This window comes from Microtus ochrogaster, chromosome 1, assembly GCF_000317375.1.
Source record: "Microtus ochrogaster isolate Prairie Vole_2 chromosome 1, MicOch1.0, whole genome shotgun sequence".
Taxonomy (NCBI): domain Eukaryota; kingdom Metazoa; phylum Chordata; class Mammalia; order Rodentia; family Cricetidae; genus Microtus; species Microtus ochrogaster.
The window spans coordinates 27,590,185-27,617,473 of record NC_022009.1 but is presented as its reverse complement, the minus strand read 5'-3'; the positions used below and the strand labels follow the sequence as shown (position 1 = coordinate 27,617,473).

At 40.5% G+C, this 27,289-nt stretch overlaps 1 protein-coding gene across 2 annotated transcripts in view; it reads left to right on the top strand.

Annotated features, from left to right (window-relative positions):
* Window positions 1–27,289, top strand: part of Dio2 (iodothyronine deiodinase 2) — a 54,268-nt gene that overhangs the window by 21,495 nt on the left and 5,484 nt on the right. For both annotated transcript variants that reach the window (XM_013346939.2, XM_005343417.2), the window contains exon 2: window positions 19,292–19,566. In XM_013346939.2, coding sequence (XP_013202393.1) covers window positions 19,292–19,566 — 275 coding nt within the window. The remainder of the gene's footprint in view (window positions 1–19,291; window positions 19,567–27,289) is intronic.

Here is a 27,289-nt window from a genome sequence, read left to right as displayed (position 1 = left end):
TCAGGACCTGCGTAGTTTGCCTTGGAAGGGTGTGTTTGTGATGTCACTTGCAGGAAAGTTAGCACCTTGCCTGTATGATGATGGCCTGGTTAAATATAATAACAATAAACACATGCCCGTATTTGTTTGCACATGCACTATCTTTTGGGAACATGTAGAGAGGATTGCTGGATGGCTGTATCAGAAATGAAAGCTAGACATTAAGCTGTGGCCTCACTTATTAGCAGGAACGGGAGTATCTTTTGAGGTTGTAAAGATTATTAGTTCTGAAAGCCAGGCTATTTGGTTTTTGAGGGGTTTTTTTTGCCTTAATTAGATGCTATATACATCTGTAGAATATCATGAAAATCCCAATATTATTAAACATTTCAATATCTACATGATTTGTAAAGAAATCATAGTCCAATTAGAAATCCTAGAACTCTGGCAACTCATAGTTTATATGTCTTGTCATTTCTACTGTGTGTGTGTGTGTGTGTGTGTGCGTGTGCGTGTGCATGTGTGTGTGTGTGTTCATGAGCCTATGTGCATGCGTACTGGGGCCAGAAGAGGATGTCCAATATCCTGCTCTATTGCTTTCTATTTTATTTAGTATTAGTTTTTGAGATAGGGTCTCTCACTGAACTTGGAACTGACTGCTTCAGCTAGACCAGACAGCTCTGGAAATCTGGCTAGAACTGCCCAGCCCTAGCCCTGGGTTACAGGTATGTGGTCATATTTGGCCTTTTACCGAGGTGTTAGGGATCTGAACTTGAGTCCTCACGCTTGTGCAGCCAGCCCTCCTGCCGCACACCAGCTCCTCAGCCGAGATACTACCATTTTCCAAATACTCACAGACATCTATTCTGCTGATGTGGAAAAAAAAAACCTTCATATGACTCCTGTTTTTCTCTTACTTTGCAAAAAGGAGGCCTGCAGCTCTGTCTCACATGCACTGGTTTCTCTTTGAGAAGATGCTATCTTTGGCCCTGGAGAGCCCTTGACTGGGATACTTCAGTTCGATCTGCTGTAAAAGCATGAGATCCCTTTTTAACGGGTGAAATGGGGCAAATATTTTAGTTGATCTTCTCTTCAGTCTGTTTTCTCCCTGCCTTTATTCCTAAAGGATCCAGGAAATTAAAAATGGATCTGTAAGCCACTTAACCTAATGATATTGCTCATGTCTAATGGAGGGACAACTTCTCTGTATGCATGTGTTCTAGATACATTTATGAATAGAACTTAGTGAGGATCCACATCTGCTCTGGGTATCATGTAATCTGTGTACATCCAGGATTAGCTTTAAAACCCTCATTCCCAGAAACCTAAGGTAAGAACTGTTGAAGAGATATGGGGCATACATGATTTGTCCTTTGACCTAGATAGCAACCATAAAAACTGGATAATTAAAAATATACTTTGTTTTTAAGAGAGCGCTGTCTTTCTTGATGAAGGCCCTTGCTGGCTTGTGTTATCAATCTATCCAGTTCTTTAAAGTAACATTAATGGCTAAGAGGACCACTGTAAAACCAAACAATGTATCCCATTTCTATAATTATGATTAGCGCAAATGCTTTTTTCTAAAAATAGTGGTTTTGGCTTAGTGTCATTTTGTTTGCCAGGGGATATTTGACACTGTTGAAGACGTATGTGATTGTCCTACCTTGGTGTGATATGTGATTGTCCTACCTTGGTGTGATATGGTGCTCTTGACAGGGATAGAGTAGTAGAAATTCTACAACATGTAGAACCCATCATCAAAGTCACTAGTGTTCGGTTTAAGAAGCCTTTGTTTAAGCAATAAGAACAAGTAGACATAGCAAACTCTGTTGATTTTGATGGGGTTAAAATTTTATTGATATCTAAAAATAACCTTGACTGTGACTCTCAGGCCTTTTGTATCTTTGTTAATTATGGCCACAGGTGATATCTTTAAGAATATGGGTTTGATTGCTTAATCTTATTTTTGTTTTTATTTATTTAGTTACTTAGAACTGATTTGGGTGTAGACTTCCTTACCTATGGATATATCTATAGCTATAGGCTTCTCCCAGTAGATTGGAGGCCATGACATCCCCGTACTAGTAGTTTTAGAAGAGTGTTGCTTGGTATCTCTTAGGAAGTATTTGTTATTTTGGTTTGTTCTGCTGTGGGATAGATTAAAATGTAGCCATAGAAGTCACAGGTAAAATTATTTAGTGGCTTCTTGACATTCTTTTCACATAGCTCTAAGCACCTCTCATGATGTTGGTAGGAATGAACCTGAGATGTAGATTCACTGCTAATGTTAGAGGCATTGACTGAATTGACTGGATTCATTAAAATGTTTTTTCAGTTACAGACCTAATAGTAATTTTGAAAATGGCATAATGGCACCTACTTGGTCTAATATGTCCCACGGTTTCCCTACTATACTTTGATCTTTGATAAAATCGAATTTATTTGAATCCTAGAACCATTTCTGAGTTTCACAAGTGTAGCAAGAAAACAGAAGAAAGCTAGACAGTCATGATTGCAGAAACATGTCCTGTAATTGGTATGATAAACAAGGACTCTTCAGCCTATGGAATGAAGCTATGAGCAGAAGTCAGGCAGACTATGGAAGACTCGTAGAGAAACAAAACACAGTTAGATCTGTGACGACAGAAAGCCGAGCAAAGAAAGTCACGGATTTGAAAAGTGGCAGATACATTTAGCATGAGTGAGATGGCCATTATAAAAGTAATAGTCTATGTAATTTTTTTTGGAATATTGACAAAGCAGGAACAGTTAAATTCCAGAATCTAGAGAGTCTTCTAAATTGTAGTCTGTATTTATTTCCTCTGGTAATTGTAACAGACTACCACTGATCAGCTTGAAATAACTAAAAACACTCATGTTGCTTGACTTTTCTTGGAGAGATATAAAGAAATGTAATTCATTAAACAGAACAAAACTCTATTCAATTCCATTTTGGTGAAGCTATGAGTTTGCTGGGGCTACTTTAGGAACAAGAAAACCTTTCGAACAGATAATATCAAAGCCCCGGGATGATGTAAGGTTGTCAAACAACTGGGAAATTCAACCCCAGTTAATTGTTTGCTACTTTACCTCCTAGAATCTCAGAAGGCAATGGTCCTTATGAGAATTCTGTGATGGTCTTCTAGGGCTTTTGTGAGTCTCGTGGTTCTAGTGACCCTCCACTGAACCTCCATGAGGTCTGACTTTAAGAGGGTCTCCTGTGTGTCATCACAGAGTCTCAGCTTCAAGATGGCAAGGCTCATGTCAAAACTAGAGGAAACAACTCACCCTCATTCACTTTCTTAGTATTCTAGGAGTCAGAAACTGAAGGTCAAAATCAAGGTACCTATAGGGTACCATCCCACCAAGGGGCTTCCAGAAAGAATATGTTCCCTGCCCCTTTTGAGTCTGCTGGCTGCCATCATTCCTCTCCTCTTAATGAAATCTTTGTGATCTTCAAGGCTAGCATCTTCAAATCTCTTTCTGGCCTGATGTCTTTTTGCTGTTCACAGTGTATGTGAAAGGCACCTCTACCGGCATGTTATTAAGGTTTATGATATGCCTTTTGGGGCCCTCCTGAATTTACAACCAGGATCATTTCCTCATATAAGGATCTTTAATCTAAACATATCTGTCTAGATGTAGCAAGAGGCTGCTCATTCACGTTTTCCAAATCAGGTTCAATGTATTAAGATTCACCTGTGACACACTAAGGGCTGTACTAGTCGCCTGTATCTCAGGCACTTCCTGCATTAGGACACTGTGATTCAGAGAGTGGTTCTTCGTTGATTTGCTTCACTGCCCCTTGAGTCTTGGTTTTCTCATTTATGAAATGAACCAACAAATAGGCCATAAGAATTTTATGCAGGCCATTTCAGTTAGTCCTATTGAAACACTTAGAGACTGACTGGTGTAGAATGAACTCCAGAGAGACTCAGTCATCATTCCTTTTTATGCTATTCATGTTGGTGCTACAGTGATCACGAGAAAGGAGCTAGGTGAGAAAAAAACTAAACGTTTGCTGGGTGGCCTATGTCATGCTGCGCACGCATTTCTTTATTGTTAATTTATTTTATGTCTTTACAGTACAGCTAATTGAGATCATAGAAGTAAAGCAGCAAACTGGTCTAAACAAAGCATTTAATATACTTGGGGGAGTTCATTTCACTTTGTCTCAGTGAAACATACTAACTGAATCCCAGAATCCAGTAGGTAACTCCGAAACTAAGCTTTTCAACATCTTGTTAACAATAAATGGACTTTGAATCGGTCTGCCTGCTTGGACTCCCCACAGAGCAGGGAACCAGGTCTGCTCTTCGGGCTGATGAGAGAGGGGGAGTTGATTGGGGGAGGGGTAAGGATATGGGAGGCAGTGGCTGGGAAGAGACAGAAATCTTTAATAAATAAATAAATTAAAAAAACAAAAAAAAACAATAAATGGACTTAAGAGCGGCAGAGATAAACTGTTCACTCAGAGAAGAAATTGCACTGCACTCTAGAAGCGTTTGGTCTACTTTATCAACATTTTGGACCTAAAGATAAAACCTCAAGGTTTTAGTTTATAACAGAAGTCCTTTTTGATTTAATTGAGAGCCCAGCTTCATGCAAGTGTATGTTAGCCATTCTCCCATCCAGATTTTTTTTTATTTATCTCTAAGAGAGTACATCGCCCTCTCCTCTCTTCACTAATGTAAAATAAGCACAATTAATTTGCTAATCAAAAAACAACAAAACCTTTTTAGCTTCAAATTCTACTCTGTTCCTTTTGAAGGAATAGTATGCTATGCATCTAATGTGCATGCCAGGTTGTTTAGAATACGGTGTGAGGGGCTCCACTACACACACACTAATGGGCAGATTATGCAGTTTCTTTAGAGAGTTTTATCAGTCTAATGACAGTCATTTATGGGTCACACTAAAAACAACCTTGTCATTTCCATTATCAAATGATAAAATTTAATGAAACAAAATTTCAAATGACAATGTCAAGGGCACACCAATGGAAATAATAACCCATTTTCTCTTTGCATTTCACAAGAAAAGAATCACGTAGCTCTAATGTAACACAAATCTGTCCATCTTCTGACCCTTTGGCATAGTACTAGGCTTAAATAATAAGGAGTTACTATTTTATAGGTTAAATATAGGTTGAAAGTGGCAATTCTATATGGTACAGACAGTGTGGAAAAGGAGATCAATTTTCCAAAATTATCAAATGGAAGCCGCTAGATGAAACTTTCAACAATATAGGGAGAGTTTCACAATTTCCAGTTGCTCATGTTCTTCCCAATAAATATCAACCTAGTCTTGGCTCCCATTCTTCACTTTAATGTCAATGGTTATGGGAACAACTTATTAAGAGAAGGGGAAATGAAGAAAAGAAATTCATAGCAGGAAAAGCCAGGTAAACAGAAAACAATGAAAAATACAAATTGTTACAAACTTCGTAATCATTTCTTTTTGACAGTGTTTATCTCTTTAAGTGTTTATCTTCATACCCATTTTTATTTCCTCTTTATGTGTCTCATAAAGTTGGAGATCACTCAATGTTTAGTTTGCTGGTGTCTGATCACAGAGAGCAGATTGTCCTGGCACTTTTATATACTGTAGGAAAAGAAAGCAATTTTCATATACTGAATTTATTATTGGAGTATGTTTTTCAATATAGCAATGCATGACTACAAAATTTAATGGACATGCATATGCAAGTGTATGATGAAAGAATAATATCAGGTAAATCTTTATACCTTCTTTTGGAGAAAATTCAGAGAAGCAAATAGATGCTTGCACACACACACACACACACAGACACACACACACACACACACACACACACCTCCTCCTCTTTCATCCTCCACACATCTCCTTTTCATCAATGATACAGGGTAGGAGCATTGCATTTTTTTCCAGAAAGTTCTCTAAAACACCCATTTATCATATGGGAGATGAAGATCTTCATTCTAAGCGGTTGAGAAAATGCTAAACCTCCAGGGGAAAGAGATCCACAGATCTCTCTGTGGGACATGTGATGACCCAGAGAGGAAACTGGCTTTAAAAAAAAGTCGGCATAGAGACCCATTATCATGGATTTCACTAAAAGGTTTTATATTCTGATAATTTGTGTTTTTTGTTAAATGCATTTATTTTTAAAGCAAACTTTTCTCATTTTACATACCTACCCCGTTCCTACTCCCACTTCCTCCCCTGCTCCTGCTCCCCCTAGCTTCCCCTCACCCCTACCTTAGCCACTCCTCAGAGAGGGTAGGGCTTTTCATGGGCAGTAACAAAATCTGAGACATCACTTTGAGGTGAAGCCATGGCCCTTCCTTCTATATTTAGGCTGAACAAGGCATCTCTCCAAAAAGAACGGGCTCCAAAAAGCCAGTTCAAGCAGTAGGGTTAGATCCTGGTACCACTGCCAGTGGCTGCAAAGACTGTTCCAACCACACATCTGTCACCCACATTCAGAGGGCCTAGCTTGGTCCTATGAAGATTCCTTCGCTGTTAGTCCAGAGTCTGTGAGCTCTCATTATCTCAGGTCAGCTGTTTCTGTGGGTATCCCCATCATGGTCTTGACCCCTTTGTTCATATTATCACTCCTCCCTCTCTAGTACTGGTCTCCAGAAGCTTAGCCATGGATCTCTGCATCTGTTTTCATCAGTTGCTGGATGAAGGTTCTATGATGACAAATAAGGTAGTCATCAATCTGATTACAGGGGAAGGCCAGTTCAGGCACACTATAGCTTAGGGTCTTAACTGGGGTCATCCTTGTGGATTCCTGGGAATTTACCTGGTACCAGGTTTCAGGCTAGCCCCATAATGGCTCCCACAATCAAGATATCTTTTTTCTTGCTCTCTCTCTCTCTCTCCCTCTCTCTCTGTGTGTGTGTCCTTCCTCCATCTTGACCTCTTGACCATCCCTTTCCCTCATGTTCTTTTATTCCCTTCCCTTCTCTCCCCATCCCCCCACCCCAGCTCCCAATATTTTCAGGAGATTTTGTCTATTCCCCCTTCCCTGGGGAATCCATATATGTGTCTCTTAGGGTTCTCCTTGTTCCTAACTTCTCTAGGGTCATGAACTATAGGATGGTTATCACTTTGTTTTCTATCTATTATCCACTTATGATTTATGTTTTTGTGGTAAGTTGCATCATTTTCTCCCACCAATGAGATTTTTCCAATTGAAAACTCTACATTCTAAATCATATTGACTTATGCAGATTATGAAGCGTATTGACAAGCTGTGTGAATTCTTACTAATTGCATTTCTTCGATCTAAGGATTCTCACGACCTGGGGAGTGATCTCCTTCCTATTATACCTCCTGATATATTCCATGCTGGAGCGTATGGTAATAAGCAAACTGAGATCTTTTCATGCTCTAAAGAGCAATATGACCCTGTTCCAGCGTGACCACTGCATCATTACAAATGGGTGGATTAGTGAGGAAATGACTGTGGCTTAGAAATTTGGGGAGAATTGATGTGGGAGTTCCCTCTGTGTGCTGTGATTACCATTAGTGAAAAAAGAAACTGCTTTGGACCTATAACAAGGCAGAACATAGGTAGAAAGGGAAAGCTAGCCTGAATGCTAGGAAAAGAAAGGCGGAGTCAGAGAGAGAAGCAAAAAGGGCCGAGTAAGAGAGAGAAGCGATGGACCCACCAGGGGCAGATGCTGGGAACTTTAGCCAGTAAGCCACAGCCTTGTGGCAATACACAGATTAATATAAATGGGTTAAATTAATATGTTAGAGTTAGCTAATAAGAAGCTAGAGCTAACGGGCCAAGAATTCATTTAATTAATACAGTTTCTGTGTGATTATTTCGGGCCTAAGCTAGCCTGGTGGCCGGGAACCAACAGGCAGCAGCTCCTTTCAATAGATAATGATATGGCTTTATTTTTTGTATATACATTTTTAATAGCAGCTTTCACCATAGTATAAAGGGACTCAGGTGGAAGATTTGGCTTCAGCCCAGAAATGATGGAAAGGAATTTATACTTTTCATTTGTTTCTTAGCAGTTTGACATATGATTGTCGAAGAGAAAACAGTATACAGTAGAGAGTAAATAAATTAGTCAGATAAGTTTATATTGTGTCTTCTGTGGTTGAAACTGTAGGTATTTGAAGGTATATAAAACTTCTTCATAGTCACAGAGGAATTGAGGAGGTTGATAAAAGTAGCAGAAGTGAAATGAAATTGGTCCTTAGTATACATTTATTCCAAGTGACGTTTCCTATATTGCTCTTGAATATTGTTTATTTTTAATTTTTCTTTTATTTATTTATTTAAGATTTCTGCCTCCTCCCTGCCACCGCCTCCCATTTCCCTCCCCCTCCCCCAATCAAGTCCCCCTCCCTCGTCATCCCGAAGAGCAATCAGGGTTCCCTGCTCTGTGGGAAGTTCAAGGACCACCCACCTCCATCCAGGTCTAGTAAGGTGAGCATCCAAACTGCCTAGGCTCCCACTAATAATTTTTAGTCTCGAGGGCTAGAGACATGGCTCAGTGGATAAGAGCACTGCCTGCTCTTCCAAAGGTCCTGAGTTCAGTTCCCAGCAACCACATGGTGGCTCACAACCATCTGTAATGAGATCCGGTGCCCTCTTCAGGCCTGCAGGCAGACACAATACTGTATACATAATAAATAAATAAATAAATCTTTAAAAAATATTTTTAATCTCATATGGGCATCATTGTAATGCTTTAATTTTAATACTTTGGATATTAATTTGTGAATTCAAGGCCAGTCCTGTAGACATAGTTATTCCAGAGCAGTCAGAGCTATATAGTGAGACCTTGTCTTGAGGAAAAAAAATTAAATTTAATCTCAATATTTAGCTATTTTCTATTAGTAATTTAAACCAAATATGAAACAAGAATGTTCTCTATGTACAGATATCACATTTTCTATTTTTTCAGGTATAATTCTATAATTTCAGTTTCTAAATCTTTTTGGAACACATGATGGGAAACATCCTTAGTGTCCCTCAATTCTATTGCTTATGCTCTGTAAGAATGGTCTGGCATGAAAGGATCAATGTAATTACCATCACACATGATATAGCAGGAAAAATAGTATGAACAGAAGTATAGAGCGAACAGTATGGAAGTAAAGAATTAGCTTGATGGTATACCATGACTAATATTTAAATGCTAAGGCTGATTGAACTTATGCTTAGTAATTTCTTAGAGATTGAAGACAGGGAAGAATTAACCCAGGTCCCAGTACCTGTCTGTTACCTATCAGGATTCATTAAAACAAAGACTGAAACAAATTTTAGTTCACTTTTCCATGGAAGATTTCTATATATTCAAAGTAGGTTATAGTCTTAAATAAGTTGTCTTCTAAGCCCTCCAAATATTTATAGTATATAAGTTCCTTGAATAGTGATCTATAAAAGGTTATACACATAAATATATAAAGAAACCACCACTTTCCACTTGTTCCCTTACCAAATATCACATGAGTGAAATTCATTTCATATTCATTAGTCCATTCTATATTCTTACTCCATAAACATTAGCTAATTCTTTTATTTTAACCCTTTGTATGCTGCAACGCTTGTATGCTACCTGAAACACTGTATTCCCTTTTTTAGTTTACAAGTCTGTCTCCCCCTACTGGATCCTAAATATTTTTTAAGACAAGGAATAATCTTTAATAGTTCCAGTAAATACCACTTATCAGTGAATGACTATGTACATGATGTATGGTGGTTCATGCTTGGGGTAGCTCTGAACTGGTTTCATAATATAAACACATACTCTTTAATTTTCTCCTGCTTCTTTTTCTTTCTGTTCTGTTTTCTTTCTTCTTCTTTTTTAACACTCCATATTTATAAAGATTTATTTATTTACTATGTATATACTAGGTTCAGCCTGCATGTGTGTCTGCATGCCAGAAGAGAGTACCAGATCTCATTACAGATGGTTGTGAGCCACCATGTGGTTGTTGGGAATTGAACTCAGGACCTCTGGAAGAGTACCCAGTGTTCTTAACTGCTGAGCCATCTCTCCACGCCCAATATTCCATATTCTTACACTGGTTCTGCATCTAGGAAAGAAAAATACATTGCCGACAGCATTCTTATTTCCTATCTTTTTACTGAGGTAACATAGTTTTCACATGTCTCTGTTTTTTTGATGCTTAACAACTGTCACAATTGAATAATTCAAATGTTGTCTGTTATTGCCCCCCCCCCATTCCTGTCTGTCCTTATATTGAGTGAAATCCATCTGGACTACCTGTCTACCTTGCCTCACCACCACTCCCTAGTTCTTCCAATTAACCTCTCCTAGAATGACCATTCTGTCACACAAGATGGTCTTTGTAGCCAATTTATTATCTACAATTTGAGAGAATGCTGAGAACTGAATCCACAGCTTTGGGCTTGCTAAGCAAATACTTTCTCACCGAAACACATCATGTCATGACTTTTGAGACCCCTGTATAGGGAACTCGCTCTGGTGAAGAACTAAAGCAGTAGTCAGTACGCAAATCATTGACAAGCATTGAATGTTGCTGAGGTTTCAATTTGGAAGGCATACTGTTCATTATAACATCTCCTTTTTGAAGTCTTTCTCTTCTCCTTGGGTCCAAGCAATTTAAGACAAGAGGTGTCCTATACAGTAGGGAATATTTGGCCAGCTTTTCTTTCTCGTTAGCATCTTGGATGATGGAGAGGAGGTTAAGTGCCAAATAATGTCAAGATACATGCCTTGGAGGACGTCACACTTGATTGTGATTTAGAGTGGCGTAGGACAGAGATTCAGGCTGGTTATGTCGTTCCTCAGGAATGGTGCCCATGCCTAGTATTTTCAGAGACAGATAATCGTTCTTTTTCACTGCTTTATCAAAAGTTTTCATCAGGTTAGCAGGAACAGGTTGGTAGTTCAAAGCAATGTCATGTCAGACAGCCGCTCTTCCATCTCTTTCCTCCTCTTGCTCCCCTCTCTCTCCTCTTCCTCCGCTTCTCTCTCCCCTTCCTCCGCTTCTCTCTCCCCTTCCTCCTCTTCTCTCTCTTCTTCCTCTGCTTCTCTCTCCCCTTCCTCCGCTTCTCTCTCCTCTTCCTCCGCTTCTCTCTCCCCTTCCTCCTCTTCTCTCTCTTCTTCCCCATCCCTCTTGTTCCACATCAACCCCTTCTTTCCTTTTCTCCTTCACCCTTGTTGGTGAAAATTTATTCAGAAGAAGTAAAGTTAAGAAAGTCTGAACAAACATCATTTTGTTTTGACTAGTTCCTTGTAAAATACAACATGACATCTATCAACACTGAATATGTATGGGGAAGCAACAGCTCCACTTACAAGAGAAAAATAAAACTAGAGGTCTGTTTATGGTTACATGGGCTTCATGATCCCAGAAATCTTAAATATATAATATATATACATACACACATATATACACATAAGTATGTATGTATGTATACATATAAGCACATATAATATGTAATTTATTGGAATGACTTACAGGCTGCAATCCAACTAAGCCAACAATGGCTAGCTGTGAATGGGAAGTCCAAGAATCTAGTAGCTAGCTATTCAGTCTCATGTGTCAGGGAGTCTCAGCTGGTCTGTGTATGCTGGAATTCCAAAGAAGAATAGACTCCAATGCCAGTGAATGTGCTGGCCAGGAGAGGGTAAGCAGGTGAAGAGCGACTCCTTCCTTCTTCCATTGTTTTATATCGGCGTCCAGCAGAAAAAGTGGTCCAGATTAAAGGTGTGTTCTCTCTCCTCAAGATCTGGATTAAAGACCTGTGTCACCCAGCCTCAAGATCTAAATCAAAGGCATGTTGTCTTCCTGTCTCAGGTCCAGATCAAGATCTGGAGGTCTACTCTCCATTTCTGGATTGTCGTTCATTCCAGATATTTCAGTTAACCACCAAGAATAGCCCTCCCAAGTCTGCAATGCCAGATAATGAGACAAGAGGGCCACAGAGTCTAGGTCTGCTTGGGCTACAAAGTAAATTCTCCTCTGCACAGCCTAGAGAGACCCCGTGTCAAGATAAAAAGCAGAGAGAGGATTGAGGATATAGTGCATAACCAAAGCTTGACTGGCACGTGGCACATGCGTAGATTCAATACTCCGTAAAATTTTTTAAAAAATTACAAATCAATAACAACAAAAAAAAAACAATGACAAATAAGGAAGTTGCAATTCCACATTTCCAGGAAGCAGCACATATGCTTCCTCTGAGGCTCTTAGGTTAGTGAAGCTTTTATTACTAATGCAAAAATCTTAAAGTATATTGGTTTCTTTCAGGAATGAAGATTTATTAGGATCTTTAAAATGATAGAGAGTCCCCCGGGAAAGTAAAATGTCTGTTCAGGAATTTGTTTATACATCTATTTGAGAAGTAATCATTTAGCTAAGTGGTTGTATCTTGATAAAAGACTCCTAGCCTCCATCTAAAGAACAAGTCCAGCTTCAAACTAAATTTGCATTTCATGCCTTAGATTTTTGTCCTTGTATGTCACACTAATCCTTTCCTGTCTCCAGCCTCTTAGAAGAGCACAAATATTCATTTAATCTGATAAAAACAGAGCCTTTAAAATTGAAATGGAAGTAAAAAAAATCATTTAGGAATATCATATTCTGCCATTAGCCCAGTTGCATGATTTTATGCATGTGTGGTACAGTAATTCATTCTAAACTATTATCTTAATAGCACCCTAGGTTTAAGTGAGTTTTGAGAAATTATCTTTTTAACCTTCCTCCCTATATCAAGAACCAGTCCATGGGTAACATTTTCATAATTTCTCTTGGTAATAGGTCTCATTTATAATCATCTTCATTGCAGATATTCATCCCCACACCAAACATGAATTATTTCCCCATGATACAATTAATTCTTTTAGCTTCCCCATCTCTGCTGAAGTTGAGAGAGAGCCATCTGGTTTTTCCCTTTGTATTAATGTCTCCTGATTGGAAGGGGAGTTGTGGCATGTCTCACTTTCAGAACAAGTCCTTCCACTGCCTCTAGAATGGCAAGAGCCAGCATGTGTCTCCAGATGTTTCTCATGCTATGTGCCCATGTACTGGATCATGAATAAGGTGATGATATAAAGCGATTCCTTTAAGAGCTTCTGTAAAGCCATTTACAAAGAATGACCTATTTTATTTCAAAGCTGAATATCATCTACTGGTGTCCAGTAAGCTGTGAAATGAAATAAAGGGCAAGGGAAAGTTGATCCAAAGGTGATGAACTGGTTCTGGCCGTTTGCCTTGGTTTCTCTTGGTCCACTGTAATGGGTCAGGGAGGTTGGCGAAATGAAATGATTGAGTCACACTCACAGAAATGGGTGAGTCGAAACTGTTTTTTCTGAGAGCTCTCTGTCCTGGAGTGTGCCGTGTGTGTCATGATAGGACTGTATTCCACTCTGTTCCTTTGTGATCCCTTGGTTCAGTAGGTCCCCAAGTTAGGTTATTTCCAGAGGTAAATAATTCTCAAAAGCAAACACTCAGAGCCAGCCTCATGGCACTTGAAGATGTCTGGAGAGTGAGCCATTAATTCTAATACAGACCAGGTCAGGGGCAACTGAACATTCTTGACTCTGAACAGCTGTTTAGTGGTCTCTGTGAATTGAGGTGGTGGCTGCCATCCAGATACTGGACAACTGTCTTTCTCAAGAGAGGTATCTCCACAATTGGCATTAATTGATTTTCTTGTGGCAGCTTCCACAGGTAATTCATTGAACCTTTCCTTTTTTCTACTTCCCACCATGTTAGTTTTATATGTGTCTAACTGGTCACCTGTGCTTCTATGAGTAAGAAGATGTGGCACCAGAGGTTAACCTTGGGGATTGTTCCTCAGGGACCACCCACCTTGTTTCCTTGTTTTTTTTTTGTTTTTTTTGTTTTTTTTTTTTTTAAGACAAGATCTCTCACTGGGACCTAGGTTCACCCACTAGGCTGGACTGTGTTTGGGTCTGAAGGATCCACTTGTCTTCAAAGGCCCAGCACTGGGGTTACAGTGTATGCTGGCTTTTATGTGGGTGCTAGGAACCCAACAAAGGTCCTCATGCTTACACAGGAAGTACTTTACCACTACCTTGTCTTGTGTTTGTGTGTTTGTCAACCTGACACAAACCAGGGTTCATTGGAAAGAGGAACCCCAATTGAGAAAATACTTCAATCAGATTGACCTGTATACAGTCTGTAGGGCCTTTTCTTGAGAGATGATGGGAGCAAGTCCGCTGTCCCCTAGGGCAAGTGTGAATATGCTATCCCTAGGGCAGTTGGGCATGCTATCCCTAGGGCAAGTCTGCTGTGGACATGCTATCCCTAGAGCAGGTGGTATGGGGTTGTGTAAGAAACTAAGCGAGTCATGGAAAGCAAGCCTCCATGACTTCTGTTTCCATTCCAGCCTCCAGGTTCCTGCCCTGAATTCCTGCCTTGACGTCTCTCAGTGATGAACTATTACTTAAAAGTTTAAAATGAAATAAACCCTTTCCTCCCATGTTTTAGGTCATGGTGTTTATTAGCAACCTCAGACACCTACTGAGCCATTGCTTCCTCAAATTCCATTACTGCTACTTTTACCTCCCCTTCCCTCCTCCTTGTTCTGTTTTTTTTTTTCCTTGTCTTTTCTTCTGCTTGAGGTAGGTGGCCTTTATAAAGGAGCAGCCTCAGTTCCTGAGGGAAGAATGCATTCACACCTCTCATGTGCCAGCGCTTGCCAAGGATCTAGGGAAGGGCTGTAGCGAAGGCATTTCTCACCGCCCACAGTGCCTGCGTGCCCTACCTCAGCGCTGAGTTGCTTTGTTTAAGGAGTGTCAGAGTTGACTCCAGGGTTGTGCATTTTATCTGTTGACCTGCACACTTCGTCACGGGAAGGCAGGGAACATGGCTGTGTTTGCAGAAGGGGTGGACCCATGGGGAATTCATAGGGAATCGGTACTTGTGGTAGACACCTTGCATCACACTCCTGTGTCTGGCACAACCAGAACCAGAGACAGGAAGCTGTGCATTCTGTGATTCCATTTCCTGATTAGAGCACATCATTTAGCGAAGTAGGTCACAAAGCACCATTTGTAAGGCCTTAGCCAGCATCTTTGTCCTTCCTGTGATTTTTTGGATTGATAACTGTTGCATTTATTCTACAGATTTTTTTAGTGAAGATAAAACCTCATGTTTAGTCGGGCGGTGGTGGCACATGCCTTTAATCCCAGCACTCGGGAGGCAGAGGCAGGCGGATCTCTGTGAGTTCGAGACCAGCCTGGTCTACAGAGCTAGTTCCAGGACAGGCTCCAAAGCCACAGAGAAACCCTGTCTCGCGAAACCAAAAAAAAAAAACAAAAAACCCCAAAAAAACAAACCTCATGTTTATTATGCATTTGACAAATCACATGAGTGAGGACGACTATAATGTTTCAAACCAAGGCGGCTTGTATGCCAGTGGCATGAAATACCATTGTGACAACATCCTTTGGGCTTTTGCTTCCCTTTATAGGTGAGAGTAGAGGAAAGAGTGTGGCAGCTGTCACATTCCAAATTATCAAGTGGGCTTTCAGGTCACCCAACTTCCTTTTGTTAATCTCAGTTGAAAAGCCAAAGGAAGCACACTAAGGAAAGATTCATCATGTATTACTCTTTTCCACCAAAGAGAGTCAAAGGTGGGATCTGATGCCTTCTTACTATGAGAAGAGGGGGGCATTTTAAATGATTTAGTAGTAGTTCTGTACTCAGTAAAAAATGTCTAGCGTGTTTTTCCCTGGACTGTGTCTTTGGGGAGGAAAACCAGTGTGTAAAATTGTATGGGGAAATTCAACCACCATGTGCCCTGCTGGTTCGCATGGACTTCATTCGCATGTTGACTGATTAGGACAATTTCGTGACCAGAGGATCTCCAAACCCTTTCAGATAGGAAATCTGAACCAAGGGGTTGAGTTGGGACAATATCAAACAGATAATTCATTGCAATTTAGAAGATAAAATTCCTAGTGAACCAACTTCAGCAAGAGTTTGTGATGCTCAGAGTCATGACCTGACCAGGAACAAGAGGACAGCTGATAAGAACAGCGAGGTTTAGGGTTCAGAGAGATATCCCACACCACTCGACTCTCCAACCATGCTGACCCACTTTCCCTCGTCATGCCGGGGAAAACCATATGCTATGCCTCATCATGATTTTTCTGTGACTTAGAGAGTATAAGATCACTTGAAGATCAAAAATGATAACTACCAAATAGTTCCAACAAGCAACTGGGAACCACATGTAGAAAGAGACCTCGTTTCGGAGGGTTGTAATTTCTTCTAAGGTGTTGGACAGATGGGAGGAGATGCTCAGTTTTATGATTCCTTTACTCAGAAAAAAAAATCAATAGAAATCTGACAAATGGTTTTCTCAGGTTGGTTATGGGCTCCTCATTTTCCTACATTTTCAATTTCCACTCCAACATTTCTGGTCTTTAAAAAAAAAAGGAAAGGAAAAAATGTGAACAAACAGCAGCCAGTGGCTATAATTCTGATCTGTAGCTGCTTGTGTTCTGCACTTTGCGTTTGAAAAGGAAGCATTTTCTGACTTCCCACTAATCTTTCTTCTTGAGAGGCCATTTCCAATCACGCCTCAGATCTTGAGAGTGGATGACAAGGACAAGGAGCAACAGCTTACGTTTCTTGGTCTCAGAAGAACTCTGTGGAGCCTTGAGGCTTCCAGGGTTAGGCAGTGAGTAGAAGCTTTGTTTCTGGGGACCACACCTCCTGTCCTTGCTGGCGGTGACTTCATCAGGTATTGATGTGTTCTCATCTACACTAGTTGAGATACCACAGTCACCTCCATCTCTGTGTCCTTTCCTACTTCCCATAAAGGCTTTTAGAAGCTTGGACTCAAGAACGGAACACAAATACTGGATAAGGGAATGATAGACTTTTGCAAACAACGCGTGCTGGTACTGCAAGGACAGATGGTCTGTCGTTTGTGTTAATTTTTCAAACAACTGGGTTCTCCTCTAAACACTTAGTCCACGGGGTATATACCCAAACCTCACATCTGATGATTAATAGAAAAAAAAAAGAGCCAAAGTTATGTGGTATGGAACCTTTGTCTTTGAGGAGGGCCGTGCAAAAGTTACCTCACTTTAGAATTGCAGGGCACCTCTCCACTCTGATATGTCGTATGTGAATGGCGCCCCCTAGTGTGAAGCAAGCTGAGCCCTCTGCCTGCCCTCGGTATTCATTCATTCAGAACATCCTCACTGAGCTGAACAAATGCCAACCAGGATTCTTAAGTGCCGGGGAGATGGCAAAGCCCAGCGAGAGCTGTGGGTCACACAGATCTTACCCGTTCTTTTGACTCGGTTTCAAAAGTGCCTTGCCAACTGAACAAAATACACCCATATGCAGATTTTCACCCGTGCTCCCTACAAAGAATGACTCTGCTCTGTCTAGGCTTTTAAGTGCTGTATGGAGGGGCAAAGCAGTAAGAGCAGCAGACTGACCACCTGATTGCACCCACTGTTTATCTCGTGCTCAATGGGGCCTCTGTGCACACAGAAAACTCAACTAATCAACTTTCAATTACAGTTTTATGACCCCTCCCCTCAGTGTCTATAATTGCCACTACTTCTATCAGGGAGAAGTATTCCCAGAGATGATCTCTTAGGCAAGAGAGGAAGGAAAAGTAGGAGGAGGTGGGGTTGATGAGCTGGACCTGCTTAAATAACTGTCATGAAGATTAAAGAGCAAAGAAGTCGCTGAGGGCCAGGAGGCACGTGGCACCGATTCTCGATTTGTTCCTAACCACCTATAGACTTAATTATTTATTTTTGCCAAGCCAAAAAAAAAAAAAAAAAAAACCCAAAATATTTCCTAAGCCTTCAGGTCCCTTAGGAGAAGTGCTAAATTTAAAGGACTCTCATAAATAATCGATTTCTCAACTTCATGGCATCGAAATGGCAATGAATGGAAAGTTTGTTTTATCAGTGTTGAAGGAAAATGACACTCAAAGATTTGGTCACTCGGTTTCTTCTTTGCCTGGAAGGTTATTATTATTGTTATGAAATGAAGCTTCAGTAAAACCAAAAATAACACTGGTACTGAGTTTGGGAATAGGCTTTAAAGAAATATTGTGGTGGTCTCAAACAGTTTACAACTTTTCCAACTTAGATAAGTTGTCTTAGATAAGATCATTACTTAAAAATATATATATTCATAGGACCCAGGACCCAAATTTGGTGAAAAAAAGTGTCATGGTATAAAGCTCACATAGGAACATTAATATCTTTTTAAAAAATTTATATGGGTAAAACCCATCTATGTTCACTCCTCCCCTTTTCTACCTGTCTGCCAGGAGTCTTTATTGCCAAAGCTACTGATAGGTTAATAAAAATGGTAGTCAGAGGAAAGTGTTAACATATTAATCCACAAATTACTTTCTTTCAAGTTTGGAAGCATTTCCTGAAAGCTGTCAAAGGTGATTTCTTTTCCTTTCTCTCCCTTTAAATCACAAAGCAAAATCCCACTGTCTTTTCCCCCACCCCTTCTTAAAAAAAAAAAAAAAAAGTTGTGGAGTTTTGCTTTTCTGTTCACTGTGCTCCTGGCCAAAGTAAAGCCCTCTTTCTCGATGACGTCAAGATCTTTAGCAAGATTAGGCTTTCCTTTCTCTATTGCAGCAATTAGCCAGGGAATGTATAAAAGGCTTCGGGAGACTCACTGGGCTGCAGAGAGAGGCACTCTGCTACGCAGGCAGAAGATAGCAAAGAGGAAAAGCCAGAGGGAGGGGGCAGAGGACTCAGCCGCTCCTGGAGAACCTGGAGAAAGAACAGACAGAGGCAGGCTGGGAGGAGGAGAAGAGAAAGTATGTTTAAGACGGAGTAAAGACAGACAGACAGAAAGAGAGAAAGAAAAATACAAACAAACCCTACCCTTACAGCACAGTTAAGAAATTTGGCACTGCAAGAAGTCAGACTGCGTTTAAAGGAACATGAAAAGCTCAAAGAAATTTTACCATCTCTGCAGTCTCATAGGTGCCTGGAAATGAAAGTAGAGCTTCCTGTCTTTAACGGACTCTGACAGGGGTAACTGGATTAGGAACTGGTACGCCAGGGTTTTTTTCTTTTCTTTCTTTCTATTTTTTTTTTAACCATCTTAAATCCTGGAAAAAAAAAATGCATCTCGGAATTGAATGAATTGATGGGCACACTCCAACTGCTGGACTGCAGAGAGCGAACTTAGTCTTGCCATTTCTGCTTCTTTCAAAGAAGAGACAACTTGGGTTTCCTTCTAATTTAGTTTTTCTCCTTCTCCCCCCACCCCCACTCCCAACCTTCCCCCCTGGTCCCCCACCTCCTTTACCACCACCTTCCTTTTCAAAAAGAGGGTGAAGGGGGAAGCAGAGCACACAGGGGACAGGCTGCAGAAGCAGAGAAGATGGGACTCCTCAGCGTAGACTTGCTGATCACACTGCAGATTCTGCCAGTCTTCTTCTCCAACTGCCTCTTCCTGGCGCTCTATGACTCGGTCATTCTGCTGAAGCACGTGGCGCTGCTGCTCAGCCGCTCCAAGTCCACTCGCGGAGAGTGGCGGCGCATGTTGACCTCAGAGGGACTACGCTGTGTCTGGAAGAGCTTCCTCCTAGATGCCTACAAACAGGTGAGCTGCACCCGCTGGGCTTCTAGGTCAGGAGACTGGAAGGTACAGGGCTGCAGGTCATGGGCAGCCCTATCTGGGGTGGCCTGCCCTTTTGATGACGTTCAAGGGAGTCTCAATGTCACTTGGGACACCTGTTGCGCAGGTTAGATTTGGGAGCGACAGATATTGAGCCATTAGGATTCTGGGTGAGCTCAGCAAGAGTCTTTGACGACGGCTGCTGTTACTTTGCTCTGACTAGGCAGTTTGGGAGCTTGGTGGTGGTGAAATAACTCTGGATGAAGTTAGGCTTGTTGGAGGCTGGGGGCTGCATTTGTTCTGCTCTGGGCATGAGTTGGGTTCTGCTGCTTTGCTTAATAGGAGGCTGTAGGAGATGTAGTAGGGAGGTCTGGATAATGTTTCCTCTCTGCTGAAATGGTCAGTCTGATGATGATGATGATGATGATGATGATGATGATGATGATGGTGATGATGATGATGATGATGATGACGATGATGGTGATGATGATGATGATGACTCTGATCACACCCTAGCCCCTTCATTTCTTAGGGAGGTAAGAACTAATGGAAGCAAGCCCAGTATAGCCACCTACTTGGTTGGAATGTGTGGATTCCTAGTTATAAAGTGTCAGTTTGCAAGAGAAAGATCAAGGAATTGCCAGAAATCCAAACTTTGTATGTGAAACCAAAGCCACAAATAAGTTACCCAGGAAAGCCCTGATGGGTCTGTGGTGTGTTCCAAGGTCAGGCTTTGGGCATTACAACAGCGACCTCCCTTACCTGGCAAACGTGTGTCTCTATCAGCTTTTGAAATACCAGAGTGGGTGACTGATGTTTTGAAGTGAAAAGTTCTGGTGTTAGATTCTGCTGCTGGGAGATGTTAGGGGAACATTTTCAAATGGTATCTGTCAGGGCAAAGAAGAATACTTTTCTATGGTCCTCCATGCCTTTGCCCCCCATCCCTTAGGTTCACAGGACTCCTGAAGTATCCTGGGTTTTATAGGAAGAATGAACGCATTGGAAAGAGATTTCTACAAAAGGAGGAAATGTGTCCCTAGGGGCACTGAGAGAACTTGCCGGAGAAGGGAGCTTGCAATAGTGAAGCCAGATGTTCAACCAAGTGGCATTCTTCAGACAGGTGGACCAGTAGAGAGCATGAGGAAAACTCAGAATAGCCGAGGAGGAAGGGAAGGAGCCCTCCCTCCCCCAATAAACAGTGGAGAAATCAATCCATGTGCCAGGAAAATAAAAACAAAGCATCCAAGCCGGTGCTGGGGAAGAAAATGCCTTTTGTGAATAGATTGTGTGATTCATGACATTGCTCCTGCAAGTCATCTGAAGAAGGTCCCCTCTTGCTGTGCCGAGGACATGTCAAATGGCAAGCAAATAGGAATGCCCTTATCAGGAAAGGAGTCTCCTGCCCTGTAGTTAAAGCCCAGTTTTATCTTATATGTAGAGGTAATAAAAAGGATGAGCCCAGAGATACTGAGAGATAATTCCATCCCCACAGAGAATGTGACATCTGTATGTATGTTGTGTGTCAGGAGGTTGGAGGAGTGGGGCATTACAACTGCACATTAAAATGTTATTGATTAGCCAACCCCTTCTTATATCTATGTATCATGTCTTAGATCATATGGAATGTTAGTGGCTTGATCTCAGTATATTAAAAGCTTCACTTTTGAAAGGCAAGGAACATCTGCTTAGAAGAATTTAAAAGTGAATTTTTGGAGAATTTTACCCATACACATATGTATAGAATATAAATATTATTTTCATATCAACTTGGAGGCTACAAAAACACCTATAAACATTAACTGAGGCTTTTTCCCATCAATATCAATAATGTGGAAAAAGCAAAAATCAAGCAAATGCCCCTATAATAAACTTCATGGTGTCTTTTTTTTCACTAACGTATAGTGTTCCATTGTGTTGTCATATGTTGTTATTTCTGTTCATGGGAATGGAGAAAGATAAAAGATTTATTTTTACTGTTGGCATATGGTTTGCGTATTCCTCTTATTTATTTCTTTGTCTCTGGCCACTGATTTGATTAATGACCAAGTCCATGACTTATGTTATTATGCTTGCTTTTAATGATTTGTACAATAGCTTCTATGTGCCAAAGAAACCCCAAGAAAATACAATCTCAGAGAAAAAGCTGGGCTGAGTGTGAGGATAAATGAAAACATTATGAGTACGACTTGAGCAAAATCCTGTTCTCTTCTGTCTTTAACTATGGCTGGCATCATGGTGGATGTGGTGGCCTCAGAAGCTCACGCAGAACCTCTAAAACAGGTCGAATCATTTGCCAAATGCTGTGTCATCCGTGGCACACTGTCTTTAGGCGTGACTGTTTCCATAGATGCTGGAGGAGGTCCTGTTTGACATTGCATCTTGGGATTTCACAATCTTGACTTGCATTATTTGGAGACTGTCACCCCTGAAGCAGATTTCTCCAGAATGAGGGGTGTGTCTGCATGGAGTTTCATTTAGACAGATCATTCACTACTCCCAACTTTCTTGCTTAGTGAATGTCAGCTATTATATTTGTGAAGATATTTAGAGATGCTGTATTTGTTCACACAGGAGGTGACACAGGCAGGAGCTGCAGTGAGGAGAGGGAAGGAGAACAGAATGAAATACTAGTAATAAAAACTGCAGTGAAATTTTAAAAGTGACTTACAGTCAGCTTTATAAGGAACTTATCAAAGATCACACAGGCTTGGTAATGGTCAGGAGGTCTGTGTGTAATTTGAGTTGAAAAGGATATCTAAAAACTGGTGAAAGGTTTGGAAGAAATAGCAGGTATTTATGATTTAAGTTTCCTCGATGTCTTTGCTGGTGAACACTGTACCATTGCGTTGGTGCTCAACAACTTCAAGATGCAGCCAGTAAGCAAGCTGTCCTCCCTTGGAGCCTGGCTCTTCCCTAAATGAAGTGTAAAAGTAAGCAGACAGTATAGACACTCATGGGCAGGCTCATTTCTGCAAGGCCGATGTTGCAGTGGCACAGAAAACATGCTCATGGGAACATACCATTTTGGTTTTGAAAGGGTCTCTTTAACATTCTCCTCCTTCCCTTTATGCACCTCCAGCCTTTTGACACTGGCTTCTACAGTGAAAAGAGGCTCTTTAGCGAGAGAAACTGTCCTGCAAGGACACAAAGAAGGCCACAGCCAGAGCTTGTCTGTCACTTGGATAAAACATAGCGAAATGATAGGGCTTTGAGCTTCATTTTCAAGATACAAATCAAAAAGAGAATAGCCAGAGAGGAGAGCTTAACCCAGAAGATAGAGGAGGCAGGCTGTTCTTCAAGTCTGATTTATTTGGCCCATCTGAATGGGCATGGCTGAAGCCCTGCCTAATAATTGTTTGGCCAGGTTTCTGAGGACACTGCTGTAGCCTGGTCATTATGTTGAAGAATTGGAAACTTCCTGAGAGTTAATTTCCAGTGCTTTGGATGACAAAAAGTCTGTGTAAATATTCTGGTACGTGCCCGTCCCCCATTTTTGTAATTTGTTTCACAGCTCATCATGAGAGTGTGTGATATGTTACTCAAAAACTGCTTTTAGGCTGTGGGAAAAAACAAATAAAAACAAAAACGAGGCTGGCAGTATATGCTATGTTTCTGGTTCACTCAAGGAATGGTTCCATATTTCCCTTGGGTCTGCATCTTGCTGCTTTATCCTCTAGTCCCTAAGTTCTCAACCCTGTCCTAAACTGGAACCCATCATCAAGGGAGTCAAATTCGTACATACAGTATGCATTTGTGCTTTTGCTCACGTTTATAAACATATCTGTTATCACCTTTGAACTTGGCCCAGAGATGTCATCAGCAGTAAACTTGCAAATGCCTCACCCACTCCCTTAGTGGGCATTGTGTTCCTGTCCACTGAAATGACTCTAACAGTGCAGATGAGAGCGATAAAGGTCGGTAGTGACGCTATCACGCTTACGTGTGTCCCTTCTGATCCTTGCAAAATAAAGAGACCCTTTGGGAACATCGGAACTTCAAGACCAATTAGTGGAAATGATGCTTCTTGTGTTTGGGCATTAAATACCAGGCAGGGTTCTCTTTAGGCGGCTGATGCTGGCAGGGAAAGAGGTACCGACCTAATTACTCTTCCGCAAGAGCAAAAAAAATGCCTTTTGAATGCCTCTTTGGCAAATATGTCTCATTAAGGACAAAAACCAAACACAAACCCTCTAAGAAGCAGAAATTAAGATGATAGGTAACTTGTGGCCAGGAGACTTTCTCTGCCACTGTGGGAAATTAAAACAAAGTTTGGGAGTACCAGGGGATGGTTTGTTTTTGTTGAGCGTCTTTCCTGTAGCCTTAGTGTTATTATGGGACCAACTTTATTTTCTTCATCATTTCGGCTCTGTTTCAGGGAATACTTTGCTCCTGTCTTCCATTGTATGGGTGACAATGGGGTTTCTCCAATTCCATCTCAGCAGGATGCAGGATTTCTAACCAAAAAAAAAAAAAGCAAGAAATTCTCTACTGGGAATTTTAATCTAATGTAAATTTAATTTTCATAGTGATTTGGTTTAAAAAAATTTAAAACATTTTTTTAAAGATTAAGTCTATTTTTCAAAAATTTTATCTAATTTATCCCCTATCAGATTTTAGAAAAGATGACTCAATTTATGACTAGTTTTATAAGGCTTATAAAATTTGACCACTGGTTTACTCATGCTTGGGCTTATACATCATAAGTGTGACCACCCCCCCCCTCTGTGTGTGTGTACTTATTTTGTTATGCTGGGTCTCAAATCCAGGATTTTATGGAGACTAGTCAATTGCCCCAGCACACTTAATTTTATTAGTACCGTTAATCTTAACCTATGTATTTTCTCTAGCCTGTGACCTTCATGAATAAGGTGTTCATACATGACTTCCTAATGTTCCCAGCTGAAGAACAGAGTAAAGAGGATTGATCTCATTTCTTTTATTTGATGATTAGCTTAAATAATTAAGAACAGGTCAACAATATTGGTGTTGACTACAGCAGTCTCTGGTGACAGGGTAGGGTTCCCGTTTCTGAATTATATGCTTTAGTGTGTTTGTCCATCACCTGACTGTGTTCACTGTATGACAAGGTTGCTATTCAGTGTAGAAGTTTTCTCTGGTTTAGGATTATAACAACCAGAGTTTATTCAATAATTCACCCCCTAAAGCTTTTAAGATGCATATTTTTCAGAGCAACGAAATGCTCAACACCTCCACCACCAGGGTTGTTAAGAATCTGTTGACTTCCCTAAACTTTAAATTTAAAGTGTGTGATGCTTATCCTACATTTTCTAAGGTAATATAGAGACTAAAATTTCTTTGTTTTGCGAAGGGTTGTATGGCAGAACTGTCCATTGTCTCTAAGAAATGACACGCTCTTAAACTTTCCAAGGAAATTGACTGCAGGTAATAAGAGATCATCTTTGACCAAAATATCAGATCAGATTGTTCAGTTGAATAGTCAAGAATAACACAACAATCAACAGGTCTGCTTGGGAGCCAGGGAGACCCAGGCCTGTTTATCAAGACACACAGTTGTCCACAGAGCTCAACAATGGCTCCCACATGCAGATGGATGCTTTCACCCGAAATGAATCCTCTAGTCTGCAGTGCAGAGATTATTTGTTCCCATGAAAATTTTCTGATCCAACAAGTAGTCTCTACAACATGCTCATCAGAGCACATCCATGACTTCTTATCCCAGGGCACTGAGGATCAACATTGCACAGGCAGTGGCTTTCAAAACAGTCCTGACATCACTGCAGGATGTGATGGGAAGTCAGAAGTCATGGCAAGCCCCTTTATTTAGGAGCAAGTATCTAGAGACCCCAAGACTTTAAAGCTCAACAGTGCCTAAAATGTGTGTCTTTAGTGTTTCAAAGAGCAGCGTAGAGGTCATCTGGTCAGAGGTGAATTATGGGAATCCTCTATCCAGTTGACTATAAAATAGCCGAGATGATCCATATAAGTAACTTTCTTCATAGTTGTTACTGAATCAAAATATACTTATTTAAATCATATCGAAAAAGCAAGACTATGATTTTAAAATGTTTTTTGGACCACTACTAGTACCTATTTCAAACGGGTCCTGAAAGTTTCAAGAACGAGAAAGAACTTTGATTCTTTCCCTAAGTGAAAACCCCCTGAGTCTTCTATGTCAGCATACATCTTTGCTCTCCAGCAATTCCCTTTTAAGTAGCTTCAATTAACGGTAGTTTTATATGGGACTATATTTATATGCGAGAGATAAGTTGATCAAGTTGGAAATGTTTTGCAATATTAAGGAAAGTATTTAAAAATCAATTGTACTATTGTAAGCTATCCCTAATGGTATTAGCTTTGATTAAACCATTCTAGAGGGAGATCCAATCATGTTAATTCTGAAGTAAGTAATTGACTCTTTTCTGTTGCCTGCTTTTTATTATCAACCTACAGATCCAAAGGCCACTAACTTTCAGTATTCTCTGTTCAATGATTTAAAGCAAGGGCTAAGGCATTCATAGAATAATTTCATTCACCATGCCTTGTATCTGAATGCTTATCATTCTGAGGGGTTTGATAATAAATTATATGATGGAAAAGCACAAGGTTTGGGTCTTCCAATATACAATATTGGGAAATATTTGGGAAAAACCCAAAATATATAGAAAGTCAGAACTCAGCTGAAAGTCATATTGTGGAATAGCACTTTTTCTTGTTAGTTTTTGCTTTTCAGGGGCAGCTCTGAGATTTTAGCCATAACATATATATTGTGAGCAGTACCCACAAGAACCTGCAGATATCACACCATGCATGCTGAGGGGAGCATAAATCTCTTCTCAGAACAATTTGCACTTTTTTTAAACATATGATTTCCCAAGAAGAGTGGCAGCATGCGTTATGTGATGGGGTGCTGTCCACAGTGGCATCTCTTACCCTCACAGAATCATTAATAGAGTTCCCATCCTTACTTCCTTCTCCAGGACCCACAGAAAGAAAGCAGGCATGATTGTCTAAATTTTCTGGGTGGGAAAGCATGGGCAAGGGCCAGTGGGAGAAATCCTACTCACAAATGGTGGATTATAGATTGTCCAGCTTTGCCCAGAGACAGAACCCACTGGTGTTCTGATTCATTGGTTAATAGTAAAGAACTTACTGCGTGGGTGAAATGACTCACCGGGCTTCCAAGTCTGATGAGATGAGTTTGAACTCAAGGAGCCACATGGTGGAAGGACAGGACAGCTCCAACAAGTTGTCCTCTGACCTCCACAAGTGCTCAGAAAGAAAGACATACAGACAGACAGACAGACACACACAGGACAAATAAACAAATAAATGTATTAAATTATTTGAAAGAGGAGAAAAGAGAAAACAAATTAAACCCAAATGTGTGAAAACTCAGGTCTTGCCTGAATCTTTTAGAATTCAGAAAGAGGCAGTTCATTCCAAAAATGAGATAATTTATCTTAAAGTGGGCCATTTACTTTTAACTTTTAAAATGAAGTCAATTAATCACTCATTCTATGATGCTTGTTAGGCACTGACAGGAAAGTGAGAGTAGCAAAGAACACCAGAATCAACTTCATTATGAAAACAGTTCACTCCAGTGTCTTCAGAGATGGAAAGAATTATCTCCAATGAATAGCCAGAATGGAAGACTTTTATACTTTCATTTATTTTTCTTGACCATCCTTTGGGTTACCTGACATGACTAGTTTTTACTCAGATCTCT